The sequence below is a fragment of the Fukomys damarensis genome, unplaced genomic scaffold (genome assembly GCF_012274545.1).
Source record: "Fukomys damarensis isolate Sample0158 unplaced genomic scaffold, DMR_v1.0_HiC HiC_scaffold_2, whole genome shotgun sequence".
NCBI lineage: Eukaryota > Metazoa > Chordata > Mammalia > Rodentia > Bathyergidae > Fukomys > Fukomys damarensis.
Genome location: NW_022900914.1, coordinates 12,230,466 through 12,242,672, shown reverse-complemented (window position 1 = coordinate 12,242,672; position 12,207 = coordinate 12,230,466). Strand labels below are relative to the sequence as shown.

General features: G+C 40.4%; 1 protein-coding gene across 1 annotated transcript in view; it reads left to right on the top strand.

The window, feature by feature from the left end:
* The window catches only part of Srd5a2 (steroid 5 alpha-reductase 2), a 59,166-nt gene extending 47,635 nt beyond the window's left edge, over positions 1 to 11,531 (top strand). The window contains exons 2-5 of the mRNA XM_010645319.2: positions 4,703 to 4,866; positions 5,278 to 5,379; positions 7,386 to 7,536; positions 10,401 to 11,531. Of these exons, the coding sequence (XP_010643621.1) occupies positions 4,703 to 4,866; positions 5,278 to 5,379; positions 7,386 to 7,536; positions 10,401 to 10,467 (484 nt within the window). The 3' untranslated portion in view covers positions 10,468 to 11,531. The remainder of the gene's footprint in view (positions 1 to 4,702; positions 4,867 to 5,277; positions 5,380 to 7,385; positions 7,537 to 10,400) is intronic.
* The last annotated feature ends 676 nt before the right edge of the window (positions 11,532 to 12,207 follow it).

Below are 12,207 nucleotides of genomic sequence, written 5' to 3'. Positions count from 1 at the left end.
TGTAAAGGGAACAATTCAAGAGGAAGAAATGACAATCATTAACATATATGCACCAAATCTAAATAGCCCCAACTATATAAAACAAATATTAAATGACACGAAAAACCAAATAAGCACTAATACAATTGTAGTAGGGGATCTAAATACCCCACTATCATGAATAGTCAGATCATCTAGGCAAAAAATCAACAATGAAATACTAGAACTGAACCAAGCTTTTGAATGCATGGACTTATTAGATGTCTATAGAGTGTCCCACCCCACAAAATCAGGATATACATTCTTTTTAGCTTCACATGTCATTCTCCAAGATCACGTATTAGCTCGCAGAACAGGTTTGAATAAATGCAAAAGAATTGATGTTATTCCCTGTATATTATCAGATCACAGTACAATAAAGCTGGAGATCAATAGTATAAGAAACCATAGGAACTTCACAAACTCATGGAAATTGAACAACACTCACCTGAACAATCAATGGATCACAGAGGAAATTAAAGAAGAAATCAAACAGTTTTTACAAATAAATGAAAATGCCAATACAATATACAGGAATCTATGGGACACAATGAAAGCAGTTCTACATGGAAAATTCATAGCACTGAATGCCCACATTAGGAAAACAGAGCAAGCTCAAAAAACCTAACAATGAATCTTAGACTCCTAGAAAAACAAGAGCAAGAAAAACCCAAAGCTCGACCAAGAGAGGAAATTATAAAGATTAGAGCAGAAATCAATGCAATGGAAACTAAGAAAATGATACAAAAAAATAAATGAATTGAAAAGTTGGTTTTTTAAAAGAATAAATAAAATAGATAAACCCTTAGCAAACTATGTCAAAAAAAAAAAAAAAGAAAAAAAAGAAAAGAAAGGCTCAGATCCATGCACTCAGGAATGAAAAAGGAGAAATCACAACAGATCCCACAGAAATCCAGAGGATCATTAATACCTACTTTGAGAACCTGTACTCTAATAAAATGGAAAACACAGAAATGGACAGATTTCTAGATACTTATGAATCAGCAAAGTTGAACGAAGAAGATAAAAACATTTTAAACACCCCAATTACAATCAGTGAAATTGAAAATGTAATTAAAAACTTACCAACAAAGAAAAGCTCAGGTCCTGATGGATTCACTGCTGAATTTTACAAGACATTTAGAGAAGAACTACTGACATTACTCTTCAAACTTTTCAATGAAATCGAAAGGGAAGCAATACTTCCAAATTCATTCCTGGAAGCAAGTATCACTTTGATTCCGAAACCAGGGAAAGATGCAACTAAAAAAGAGAACTACAGGCCAATCTCCTTAATGAATATAGATGCAGAAATCCTTAATATGATACTAGCAAACAGAATAGTGAGGATGATCAAGAAGATCATACATCCTGACCAAGTTGGATTTATTCCAGGGATGCAAGGATGCTTCAACATATATAAATCAATAAATGTAATACATTATATTAACAAAGTCAAGGACAAAAACCACATGATCCTCTTGATAGATGCAGAAAAAGCATTTGACAAAATTCAACACCCATTCATGATAAAAACCCTGCAAAAAATTGGAATAGACAGTCTATATCTCAACTTAATAAAGGCTATTTGTGAAAAACCAACAGCCAACATCATATTAAATCACGAAAAACTGAAAACCTTCACATTAAAATCAGGAACAAGACAAGGATGCTCACTATCACCACTCCTCTTTCATATAGTTCTGGAAATATTAGCCATAACAATTAGACAAGAGAAAGAAATTAAAGCAATAAAGATAGGAAAGGAAAAAGTTAACCCATCATAATTTGCTGATGATATGACTCTACATTGAAGACCCAAAAAACTCCACCAAAAGACTTCTTGACTTAATTGATACTTTTAGCAGAGTAGCAGGATACAAGGTCAACACCCAAAAATCAATAGCCTTCTTGTACACAAATAACAGACTTACTGAGTGAGAAATTAGGGAAATAATTTCTTTCACAATAGCACCCCCAAAAATGAAGTATCTGGGAATCAATCTAACAAAAGAAGCAAAAGACCTCTACATTGAAAATGACAGCACTCTGAAAAAAGAGATCGAAGAGGATATAAGAAAATGGAAAGATATTCCCTGCTCTTGGGTAGGAAGAATTAACATAGTGAAAATGGCCATACTACCAAAACTGCTCTACAGATTCAATGCAATGTCAGTTGAAATTCCAACACTATACTTCACAGAACTAGAAAGAAGAATCCAAAAATTCATTTCGAACCATAAGAGACGTAGAATAGCAAAAGCCATCCTAGGCAACAGACATGGCAGTGGGTATAACAATTCCCAATCTGAAACTATACTACAAAGCCACTGTGATAAAAACAGCATGGTACTGGCAAAGAAACAGACCTGAGGATCAGTGGAACAGACTGGAAGACACAAAAGCAACTCCATATGTACTCAGCTACCTCATCTTTGACAAAGGAGCTGCCAGTCCCCACTGGAGGAAAGATAGCCTCTTTAATAAATGGTGTTGGAAAAACTGGATCTCAACCTGGAAAAGATTAAAACTAGACCCTTATCTTTCACCATGAACTAAATTAAAATCAAAATGGATTAAAGATCTAAATATTAAAACAAACACTGAACTTGCTGGAAGATAAATTAGGCAGAACTCTTGAAGACATTGGCATAGGAAAAGACTTTATGAACAAATCCTTAGTAGTGTGGGAAGTAGCAGAATGAACAACTGGGATCTCATTTTATTAAAAAGCTTCTGTGCTGCAAAATAAACCATCAACAGAATTAAGAGACAACCTACAATGTGGGAAAATTTTTATCAGCTGCTCCTCAAAGGACTATTATCTAGAATATATAAAGAACACAATCAGCCCCCCAAATATAAAGACCCAATTCAAAAATGGGTATCTTAAATGAACAGACATTCCTCAGACAAAGAAGTAAAAGCAGCAAGTAAATATATGCAAAATGTTCCACATCACTGGTCATTCGAGAGATGCAGATGAAAACAACACTGAGATTTCACCTCACCCCACAAAGAATGGCTGCTATCAAGAAATCAACCAATAACAAATGTTGGCAGGGTTATGGGGAGAAAGGAACCCTTCTCCATTGTTGGTGGGAGTGCAGACTGGTGCAACCACTATGGAAACCAATATGGAGATACCTCAAAGATCTGGGACTAGAGGTTCCATTTGACCCAGCCATCCCTCTGCTGGGTATCTTCCCAAAAGAATTAAAGTGAATATACAACAGTGATATATGTGCATCAATGTTTATAGCAGCACAGTTTGTAATAGCTAAAACTTGGAAACAGCCCATTTGCCCATCTGTTGGAAACTGGATAAAGAAGATGTGGTTTTTCTATAAAATGGAATACTACTTAGCCACAAACAATGATAAATTAGAGTCATTCATAGGAAAATGGATACATATTAAGGATATACTCTTAAGTGAAATAAATAAGTCACACATATGTAAGTACCGAATAGTTTCTCTGGTGTGAAAAACTATAATAGTACATAAGATCCTAATGAGATAATTAACAATGTGCAATAGGAAGAAAAGGGCTAAAGGTGTAGGGAAAGTGGGAAGGGTAGGGGAAAGGGAACAAGGGAAAAGAAAATAACATGAGAAAATGAAAAAATGGAAATAAAGTGTTTGTAAATGGGGAGGAATGGAGGGGGTGAAGGGAGGGCAGAGACAAGGGGGAAAAGTGAGAACCAAGACCTGTCATGTGAAGGTACAGGATCCCAGTAATGAATGTAACTGTATTGTATACCTAGATTGTACCAATAAACTCAATAAAAAGAAAAAAATAAAATAAAATGAAAGGAAATGTTTATTACAAAGCTACTGATGTTATCTCTGAGGTGGTGATAGTTCTGTGAACAGACAGGGCACACAGGAGTCTCAGAGTGATGTCCTGTTCTGCTTCTTAGTTACTAACCGAGTGTTTATTTGATATTTATTCATTAAATTATTCACTCAAGTTTCTGTACTTTCTTGACTGCTATGTTGCACCTTAAGAATCACAAAGGGATGTAGTTTGTGATGTCATATTTAGCAATATGTCTTGAGGAAATTTTTATTCTGAAAGTATTTGTATTTTTAAGGCTCCAGATTCACACTCTCCGACATTTAAAGAAGCATCTCTTTTCTCAAGGTATCCTGCAGTCCAGTTTTTAGGAGATGCTATAATATCAGTAAGCAACCATTTTAGAGGAACATGGAAAGGCATATGATCAAGAGGCTGCTCTGAAGGTGCCATCCTGCTTGGCTGCTCTGCTCTTTTAGTGTAAAATAGATTTTATTTCTAAATTTATGAAAAGCTAATCTCCATTCTTGGGCTTATACCATATAATTTACTAGATGGCTGTTGTGAGAATATAATGAGATAATAAATGGTAGCTACTGTGGCTTTTTATAAAACAAGAAAATAATAGCATAAATGATTACTCTAGAACCAGAAAGTGTTTTTTTTTTTTTTAAATTATTGCTTCTTTGTTTTGTTTTTGTACCAGGGATCGAACTTGGGTCTGTGCACAGAGAGTGATTTTTAATTGCACAAATTTTGGGAAGAACTAATGATAGTTTAATATGGTTTTCTATTTGGAACATTTTCTTGTTGTTTGTTTTCTTTTTCTTTTCTTTTTTTGACAATGGATACTAACCTCTCCCTCCTCTACCTCCTTATATCCCAGGACTTTTATTTACTCATTTCTCACTAGAGGGAGGCCTTATCCAGCAGTGATCCTTTTCCAAGGAATAGTCTTCTGCATTGGAAATGGATTCCTTCAAAGCTACTATCTGATCTACTGTGCAGAATACCCTGAAGAGTGGTTCACAGATATCCGGTTTAGCTTGGGTAAGTGAACCTGACCGCTTCTCACCCCTGTCCAGCTAACATCCCCTACTTCCATATAAGCCATCATTTCCTCTCCCCTAGTGACCTCCTAGTGATCCCACACTCCTCTCACCCTTCTACTAGAGTCTTTTTTTTTTCTGTATTGCAGCCATAGAGATCGTTCAGATGTTCTTGATCTTGTCTGCATACATAACGGTGTTTCATCTTTGCAAACAGTGCAACACCTCCTCCACCTGAACTTGGGACCATATCATAGGACCCTTCCTCGATTTAGAAATTAAATATTCCTCCCTTCATTTTTAGAAGGAAAAAAACAAACCACAAAGCTAAACTTAACTTGTATAAAAACCACTGGAATTGGAACGCATTTTTCTTTTTCTTTAACATTTCTCCTCTCTCTCCTTTGCCAAGGTGTCTTCCTGTTTATTTTGGGAATGGGAATCAACATTCATAGTGACCATACCTTGCGCCAGCTCAGAAAGCCTGGAGAAGTCACTTACAGGATTCCACAAGGTAATGTCCCCCTGCTTCCCAGATTCCCATTCCTCCTTGGAGCCTGTCCTAGGCATAAACTAGAGCAACAAATGAACAGGGGCATCAAAGGCACAAATATACAACGTGTGCTGCCTCGCTGCTGACTTCCCTTCCACACCTGGCCCTCTCCATGGTACATCTGCGTTTCTCATCTGAACCCAGAAGCTCAAGAGAGCTAAAGAGTCCCTAGGAAGGAAGAGTACAGCACCCCGAAGATGGGAGAAGTGTCCTTATTCAGCACACCACGATACACTTTTTGGAGATAAAGACAGAGAATGTTTGCGATCCTAACTGTTCCCAAGAAACTCAGGTGTAAGTCTGACAAATAAGCATGTGGCAAGGAATCCAGTTCAAGGAATCCTTTAATGTATTTAGGTGGGTTAATGGTTCTTACCGTTCTTAATGTAAACACTTTATTTACAGTAAAAACAAAATCCCTCAGTTATGACATTGAAACGGCAGACTTGCCGTTCCGTTGATAACAGCTCCTTCCCACTAGTCCAGAAGGATGGAAAGCTCACCAGGAGACACGGAGACAAAGTAAAGCTTTATTTAACACCGGTGGACCAGTCTTCATTGGCACCCGGGATACTGGCGCCGTCCACTGCTCAGCAAAGGAGGTTACACTCTTTGGGAGGGGTCGGGTTACAGATAAGGCACATCTGACCTACATTTATTGGTTACAGAGTTTGAATATTTATTAGCAGGGGGGCTCAGTCATGGTTTGCCTCACACATGATGCTGGCAACATGCTTAGAGGGTAATTTAGGATATGAGGCTTATATCTCATTTGCATTCTGGTGAAGTGACAAAATTCTTCTAGAGACAAAGACATTCCTGAGCTCGGACATATGTGAGGCAGGACAGACCCGGACATGTTGAACAAAGAAAATTTCAAGTAGGGAATTTCCCCTTAGTAAGCCCAGCTTGAACCATGGAGATTTCCCCTTTCAATATGCTAGTATAAATTGATATCCATTAATTGAGAAAATAAGGAAAAAACTACTAAGAGTTCAGCGATACATTTAAGTAATTTGACTATTTTTAATACCCTGTTGGTATCTACCTTAAAATTAATATAGCAGGTAGAGAAATACCCTTTAGTATATCTCTAGTTGTAGGTAGGGAATCACTGATACACTGTCACCCTAAAGCAAAATAATTTTAAGGCACCTTGATATTTTATAAGGTCTTTCTTTACTCAATAACTAGACAAAGAAGAGCGTAGAAAATTCTTAAATACCATATTGAACTTTTGAGTTATGATAGAAAATAAAAATATTTCTGTAGAACTATAGGAAGAAAAAATTGTTTTGGTCAAGATTTCCCAGTTTAATATGAGTGCAGATATATTGAATATCATTAGAAATGTTCTGATTTCTAGATACAGTTTGGACAGAGGAAATACCTGGTTGGGTGGAAAGTGAAACACAGCAAAAGCAGACCTCAGCAGTGCCTGGTGGGACAAGCAGTGTCAGAGTCCAGGGCTTAACGGAGATGCAGGAGTGGCAAGAGGGGGTAGGAGCAAACGCCAAAAGAGACTCTGACTACTTCTCACGTCAATCCAGATTTTTACTATTTTAAAGCAGTGTCATTTCACTCAGTGTGACTAAGAGTGTGCGGTATGCTGACTGGCAGTGGAAGTATCTGAGAAGGAGTGGGAGAGTAAGAAATGCCCATAAGCTTCCCTTAATAAAAACAAGCAGGCCACCACAGTTCCGCCACAGTTCTTATCCAACAGTTAGCCACTTGGATAGAGCCCATCAAGCAGGTGTGGCCACTCCTCAGGATTCCAAATATTCTATGGGCAATCATGCTATTGCTTTGTTTTCCCTTTTTCCCAAGAAAATTTCACTAAATTCCTACGGCTGTGCAAGGAGGGTCCAGCCCCGTTCTTGTCCTGGTTGCCTATGTTTTGGCACGGTGGGGGTCTAACATCACAGTGATTCGGTTCTGAGTGTGGAATGTGATTCTTGTGCACACAGGTGGCTTGTTTACGTATGTTTCTGGAGCGAATTTCCTTGGTGAGATCATTGAATGGATCGGCTACGCCTTGGCCACTTGGTCTCTTCCAGGACTTGCTTTTGCATTTTTCTCACTCTGTTTCCTTGGGCTTCGAGCTGTTTACCACCACAGGTAAGGCAGGCTTCCTTTCCCTTTTTTCCTTCCTCCCCTGTCCTTCCTTCCTGGGGATCAAATCCAGGGCCACTCTGTCACTAAGCTGCATCCCCAGCCCCTTTTTTTGTTGTATTTTTATTTTTATTTTGAGACAGGGTCTCACTAAATTGCCTAGGTGAGACTTGAATTTGCTATTCTTCTGCCTCAGCCTCCCTGGGGGCTGGGGTTACAGATGTGCAGCAACTACACCTGCTAAACTTTTCAATAGAGGTGGCAGGATCCATGTAGTTTTCCAAACAGGTGTTTAGCAATGGAGTCAGAGTTAGAGACCTAAGGCATTTAGTTTCATAAGAGAAACATGATACAATACTTTGGATTGTTAAATTCTGACTTTTTAAAAGCAGTACATTTTTTTTTTTCTCCTAAGACGAAAAATAAGCCCAGGGAGACAGGCACCCAAGGTGACCACTGAGGAGCTCATTTAAGACTTCCCAGCGAGGGGTGCCTCTTATCACTTAGGTTAGTTAAGCCAGGCTTGGGTCTGGTGATAGTTACTGTTTGGCACTCAGCAATAGATAACAAAACAAATTAAAAGGTAGAAGAAGAAAATTCCATTCGCGTGCTCCCATTCGAATCCCTCCCGCCACTTTTCCACAGGTGAGTCCATGGCCAGCATTTTCCAAAACTTCACTGATAATTCTGAGGTGCCGACTGGATGTAGGACCACTGGGAATAAGTGTGAGCCAGGTGCCTTACCGCTGCTCTTTTTTTTTGGTGGCAGTGGTGAGGTTTAATTTAATTGGAAGTTTGGTGCTAACAGTTCAGGTAATCACAGAGCCCTGGAAGGATTATTTTAGAATCCGTGCAATACCAGGGCTTGTTCTGATGCTTCTCTCTTTCCCCCACTGCCTCTCTCCCTAACTCCCAGCCAAGGTCTTCGCTGTCCACCTGGGGAACGCAGTGGGTAAGCAGTTGGTGTGTGCAATTGTTTTAGGATTGCCCCCTCTTCTGGTATGAGCCGGGATTGCAGGCACTGAGAACCCTCAGAAGGTTAGGTCTACTTGCTTCCTTGACCCCTTCTAATCAGGGATGGGACAAAAGAGGTAATTGAAAGTATCATAAGAAGGGAAAGGGTAATGTACTAAGTTGTTGTCGGGATTTAAACCTATGCATGCATTTCAGATCTTGGTCCAAAATTGGCTTTTGGGGAAAGAGAAAGCCTGTGGTTACCGGAGACTGAGGGAGACTGGGTGCCAGAAGGGAGACGGACTAGCATCTAGGACTCTGGGGAAACCCCTCAAGCTCTTGCTTTGTTGTCTCAGCCTGGAACACAGTTCACTTATAGTTTTGAAGGTTAAACAGAAAGCAGGCCTTCTGTGTGGAATTTATGGCCCAACTCAGAGATGAATGAAGCCAGCATTCCCCTGCCAACCTCTACTCTCAGCCGGCATGGGTGACAGAGGGATTGCCTCACTGTTTAGAGTCACACAACAGCTCTCCCCCACCACAGGCAGCGGGGGTGGGAGAGAGGACGGGGTGTCACCTAGCACCTAGAGGGGCCCTGAAGAGCACGGACCCTTGTGTTTGCTGTGGCAAGGGACAGCAGCACCACCAAATGTTTTCAGCTGGTGCAAAAACACAATCCAAATGGATACCATCTGGTTATGAAAGACTGCCCGGAGAGAGGGCCAGAGGATGTCTCTTTTATAGGACTGAAGTGGCCTTGTGACAGCACTTATGAAACGAGGTCAGGCATTCCCAGCAGAGGCCACACACACTGTCCTCTCAAACCAAAACCCGAAAACCAAGCACCTCCTGCACACAGTGTTACTGATTGTCCTCCAGTTCAAACTCAGGTACTTCAACAGACTGTATCATCTTGATTACACCCTGCGCACAACCAACATCGCCTAGTGTACAGTGCAACCTGGTAACCGCAAGTGAAGGCTTTCTATGAGATGCATTTGTCTCGTAGGGCTGCTGTAAGAAACGCCCGCCATCTGAGTGGCTCAGAATGACAGGCAGTTATTCTCGGATGGTTCTGGGGTCTAGAAGTTAGAAATGAAGGTGTAGGCAGACCCCTTGCTCACTGTGACAGCTCAAGGATCCTTCCTGCCTCTTCTGAGCTCTCGTGGAGACTGGCCATCCTTGGGATTCCCTGGCTGACAGCTGCCTCACTCCGATCTCTGCCTCTGGTGTCACAAGTTCTCTTCTCCCGTGCATGTCTGTCTCTGTGTCCCTGTTTCTCTTCCTTTAAGGGTACCAATCATACTGGATTAAGGGCCCATCTTGCTTCAGTGTGACCTTATTTTAAATAATTATTGCTGCAATGATCCTAGCTCCAAAATAAGGTCACCTTCTCAGGTACTGGGATTTAGGGTTTCAGTCTATCGTTTGGGGGGACCAAATTGAACCCAAATACTGCGGTGTTCCTAGGCTTCATGAAGGAATATTTCACTGGGATTCTCGGAGGTTAACTTTGCTCGTGGCCTTTGGGAGCCTCTGCTTCTGTATATTTCTCAGTTGAATCCAAAGGAGTACTTCTTTCCGGCTACTGCACTAGAAAATTCTGCTAAAATATGCGTAACATGGGATTTACCATCTTAACAACTTTTAATATAAAATTCAGTGGCATTAAGTGTATTCATAATATAGTGCAACCATCGCCACTGTTGGCTGTGACTCTATTTCCCAACACAAGAAGAATCAGCATTTAAAAGAGAGGCTGGGGGCAAGAGAAGGAATGCAGGCAAGTGGCCACACCCGGAGTAGCCAGGCCCTGGTAACTGCAGGTTGACTTGTAACGAGTACTTCAGGCAGTTGAAAACTTCACCTGATGAGCTGCTCTGTTATATTCTCGCTACTCCTTTCTTGTCTTCTAGGTTCTACTGCAAGGTGTTTGAGGACTACCCGAAATCTCGGAAAGCCCTCATTCCATTCATCTTTTAGAGAAACCCAGTGAAAGCGGAGCAGAGGTCACACAATACCAGTGGAAACTGTCAAGCTGCTGAAAGTGTGATTTGTAAAGTTCCACCATACACATATATTAAATATACACATACACGGATGCATGTAACTATACTGATATCCATATAAAACACACATAATATCAGGTCTCCTGTTCTGCCTGCTGGCGTGAATTCTGAATGGTGCCTGCTTAACATTCTCCCTCCCTGCCGGGGACTGTAACCTAATTTCCCATTGGAGCTTCAGAGAAGCTTTCTCCAGATGAAGACCGTTTCTTAACTATCCCTAGAAAGTACAAAACTCCCCTCATGTGTTTTTCTCATTGGATGATCTGAGTCCATGTGGCTTCTTCCTGCTCTGAATCCTTGTGGGCCAGCTCTGTAGTTGAGACTGTTTTGGGTAAGGCAGTGCTCGTGAGCTTACTAAAGGTGTATATATTCTGTACTTACACACAACAGTAGAGATTTAAATTCTGAATCCATGTAATGTCAAGCATAGCCACTCCTAAGTGAAAACCTAGCTATTCCTTCTCTTTCCTTGTCAATTAGGAGAAATATAAGACCAGATGTTGAATAAAGAAGTCTTCCTTATGTGGGTGAAAAGGTACTGGCACCTTGACTCCGGTTAAAATCTGTGTCTTCACTGATGAACACCGTGGTCTTCCAGAAGATTCCGCAATCCCCACTATAGACAACATAGCCTGATCCAGAAGACTGGTGTGGGTTTTCTTAAGGACAAGGCTTTAATGGCCACAAAGAAAAAGACATGGACCTGAATGGCTCCTGAGAGAATTAAGGAATGCTTTGTGGGGGACACTGCAAACTCTAATGTTCTAGGAGACTGATGGGAAATGTCACACAGGAGAAGCCAGTAAGACTCATGACATTTGTCTTGACGAGGTGTCTACGATGACATGACATCTGAAGTACTGAGCAACTTTCCTCTTCTAGAATTTCGTCCCCACGGTCCTTAGGAACACAAGTCCCAGGGGTACCTGAACTTCAGCCCTCAAAGGTCTCAACAGAAGAAGCTGAAAACTACAGACAGAGACCCAAATCCAGTCTGAAAACCTGCTTTGTGTTGGTCAGTGTTTCACACATAGCTTGATTTTTTTTTGCATTTAAAATTTTCAAAAATCTAAGGATTAGGATGTTTCTGTGGAAAACTTTGACCTTCTAATTTCCTTTAAAAAGCTGGAGGACTTCAGTACACAAAAATCCAAGTTTCTATATGAAAATCTGGAACGGAGTAGTAAGTAAGCGTTGCGAGGTTTTAAGGAGGGCTCACCCTGCTGTGGGGCACTGAGGTACTGGACTCTTTGTGGAAGGGATCAGAATACAGGGAAGATCCTGGTCTGTTCAGGCCCAGGTTGTGGTTGAGATTGGTACTATTTAATAAACCTGCTTGGGAACTGAGCACCAGTTTTATCAAATGTGGTGCTAAGTACAGAAACTCACTATGTCACATGCACAGGTAACTGGAAAGATCAAAGGTTGGTTAGAGGGTAGATTACTAAAAAAAAAACAAAACAAATTATAATTACATAAATAAGTGGTTCATTAAACACCTGTCAAATCATAGATATTAAATAAGTTTATTTGAATTAAAAGATCCTAATGGGCCAGGGATGTAGCTCAGGGGCTGTGCACCACTGCCTGGCAAGCACAAGATCCTGAGTTTGATCCCCGGTACCAAAAAAAAAAAAAAAAAAAAAAAAAAAAA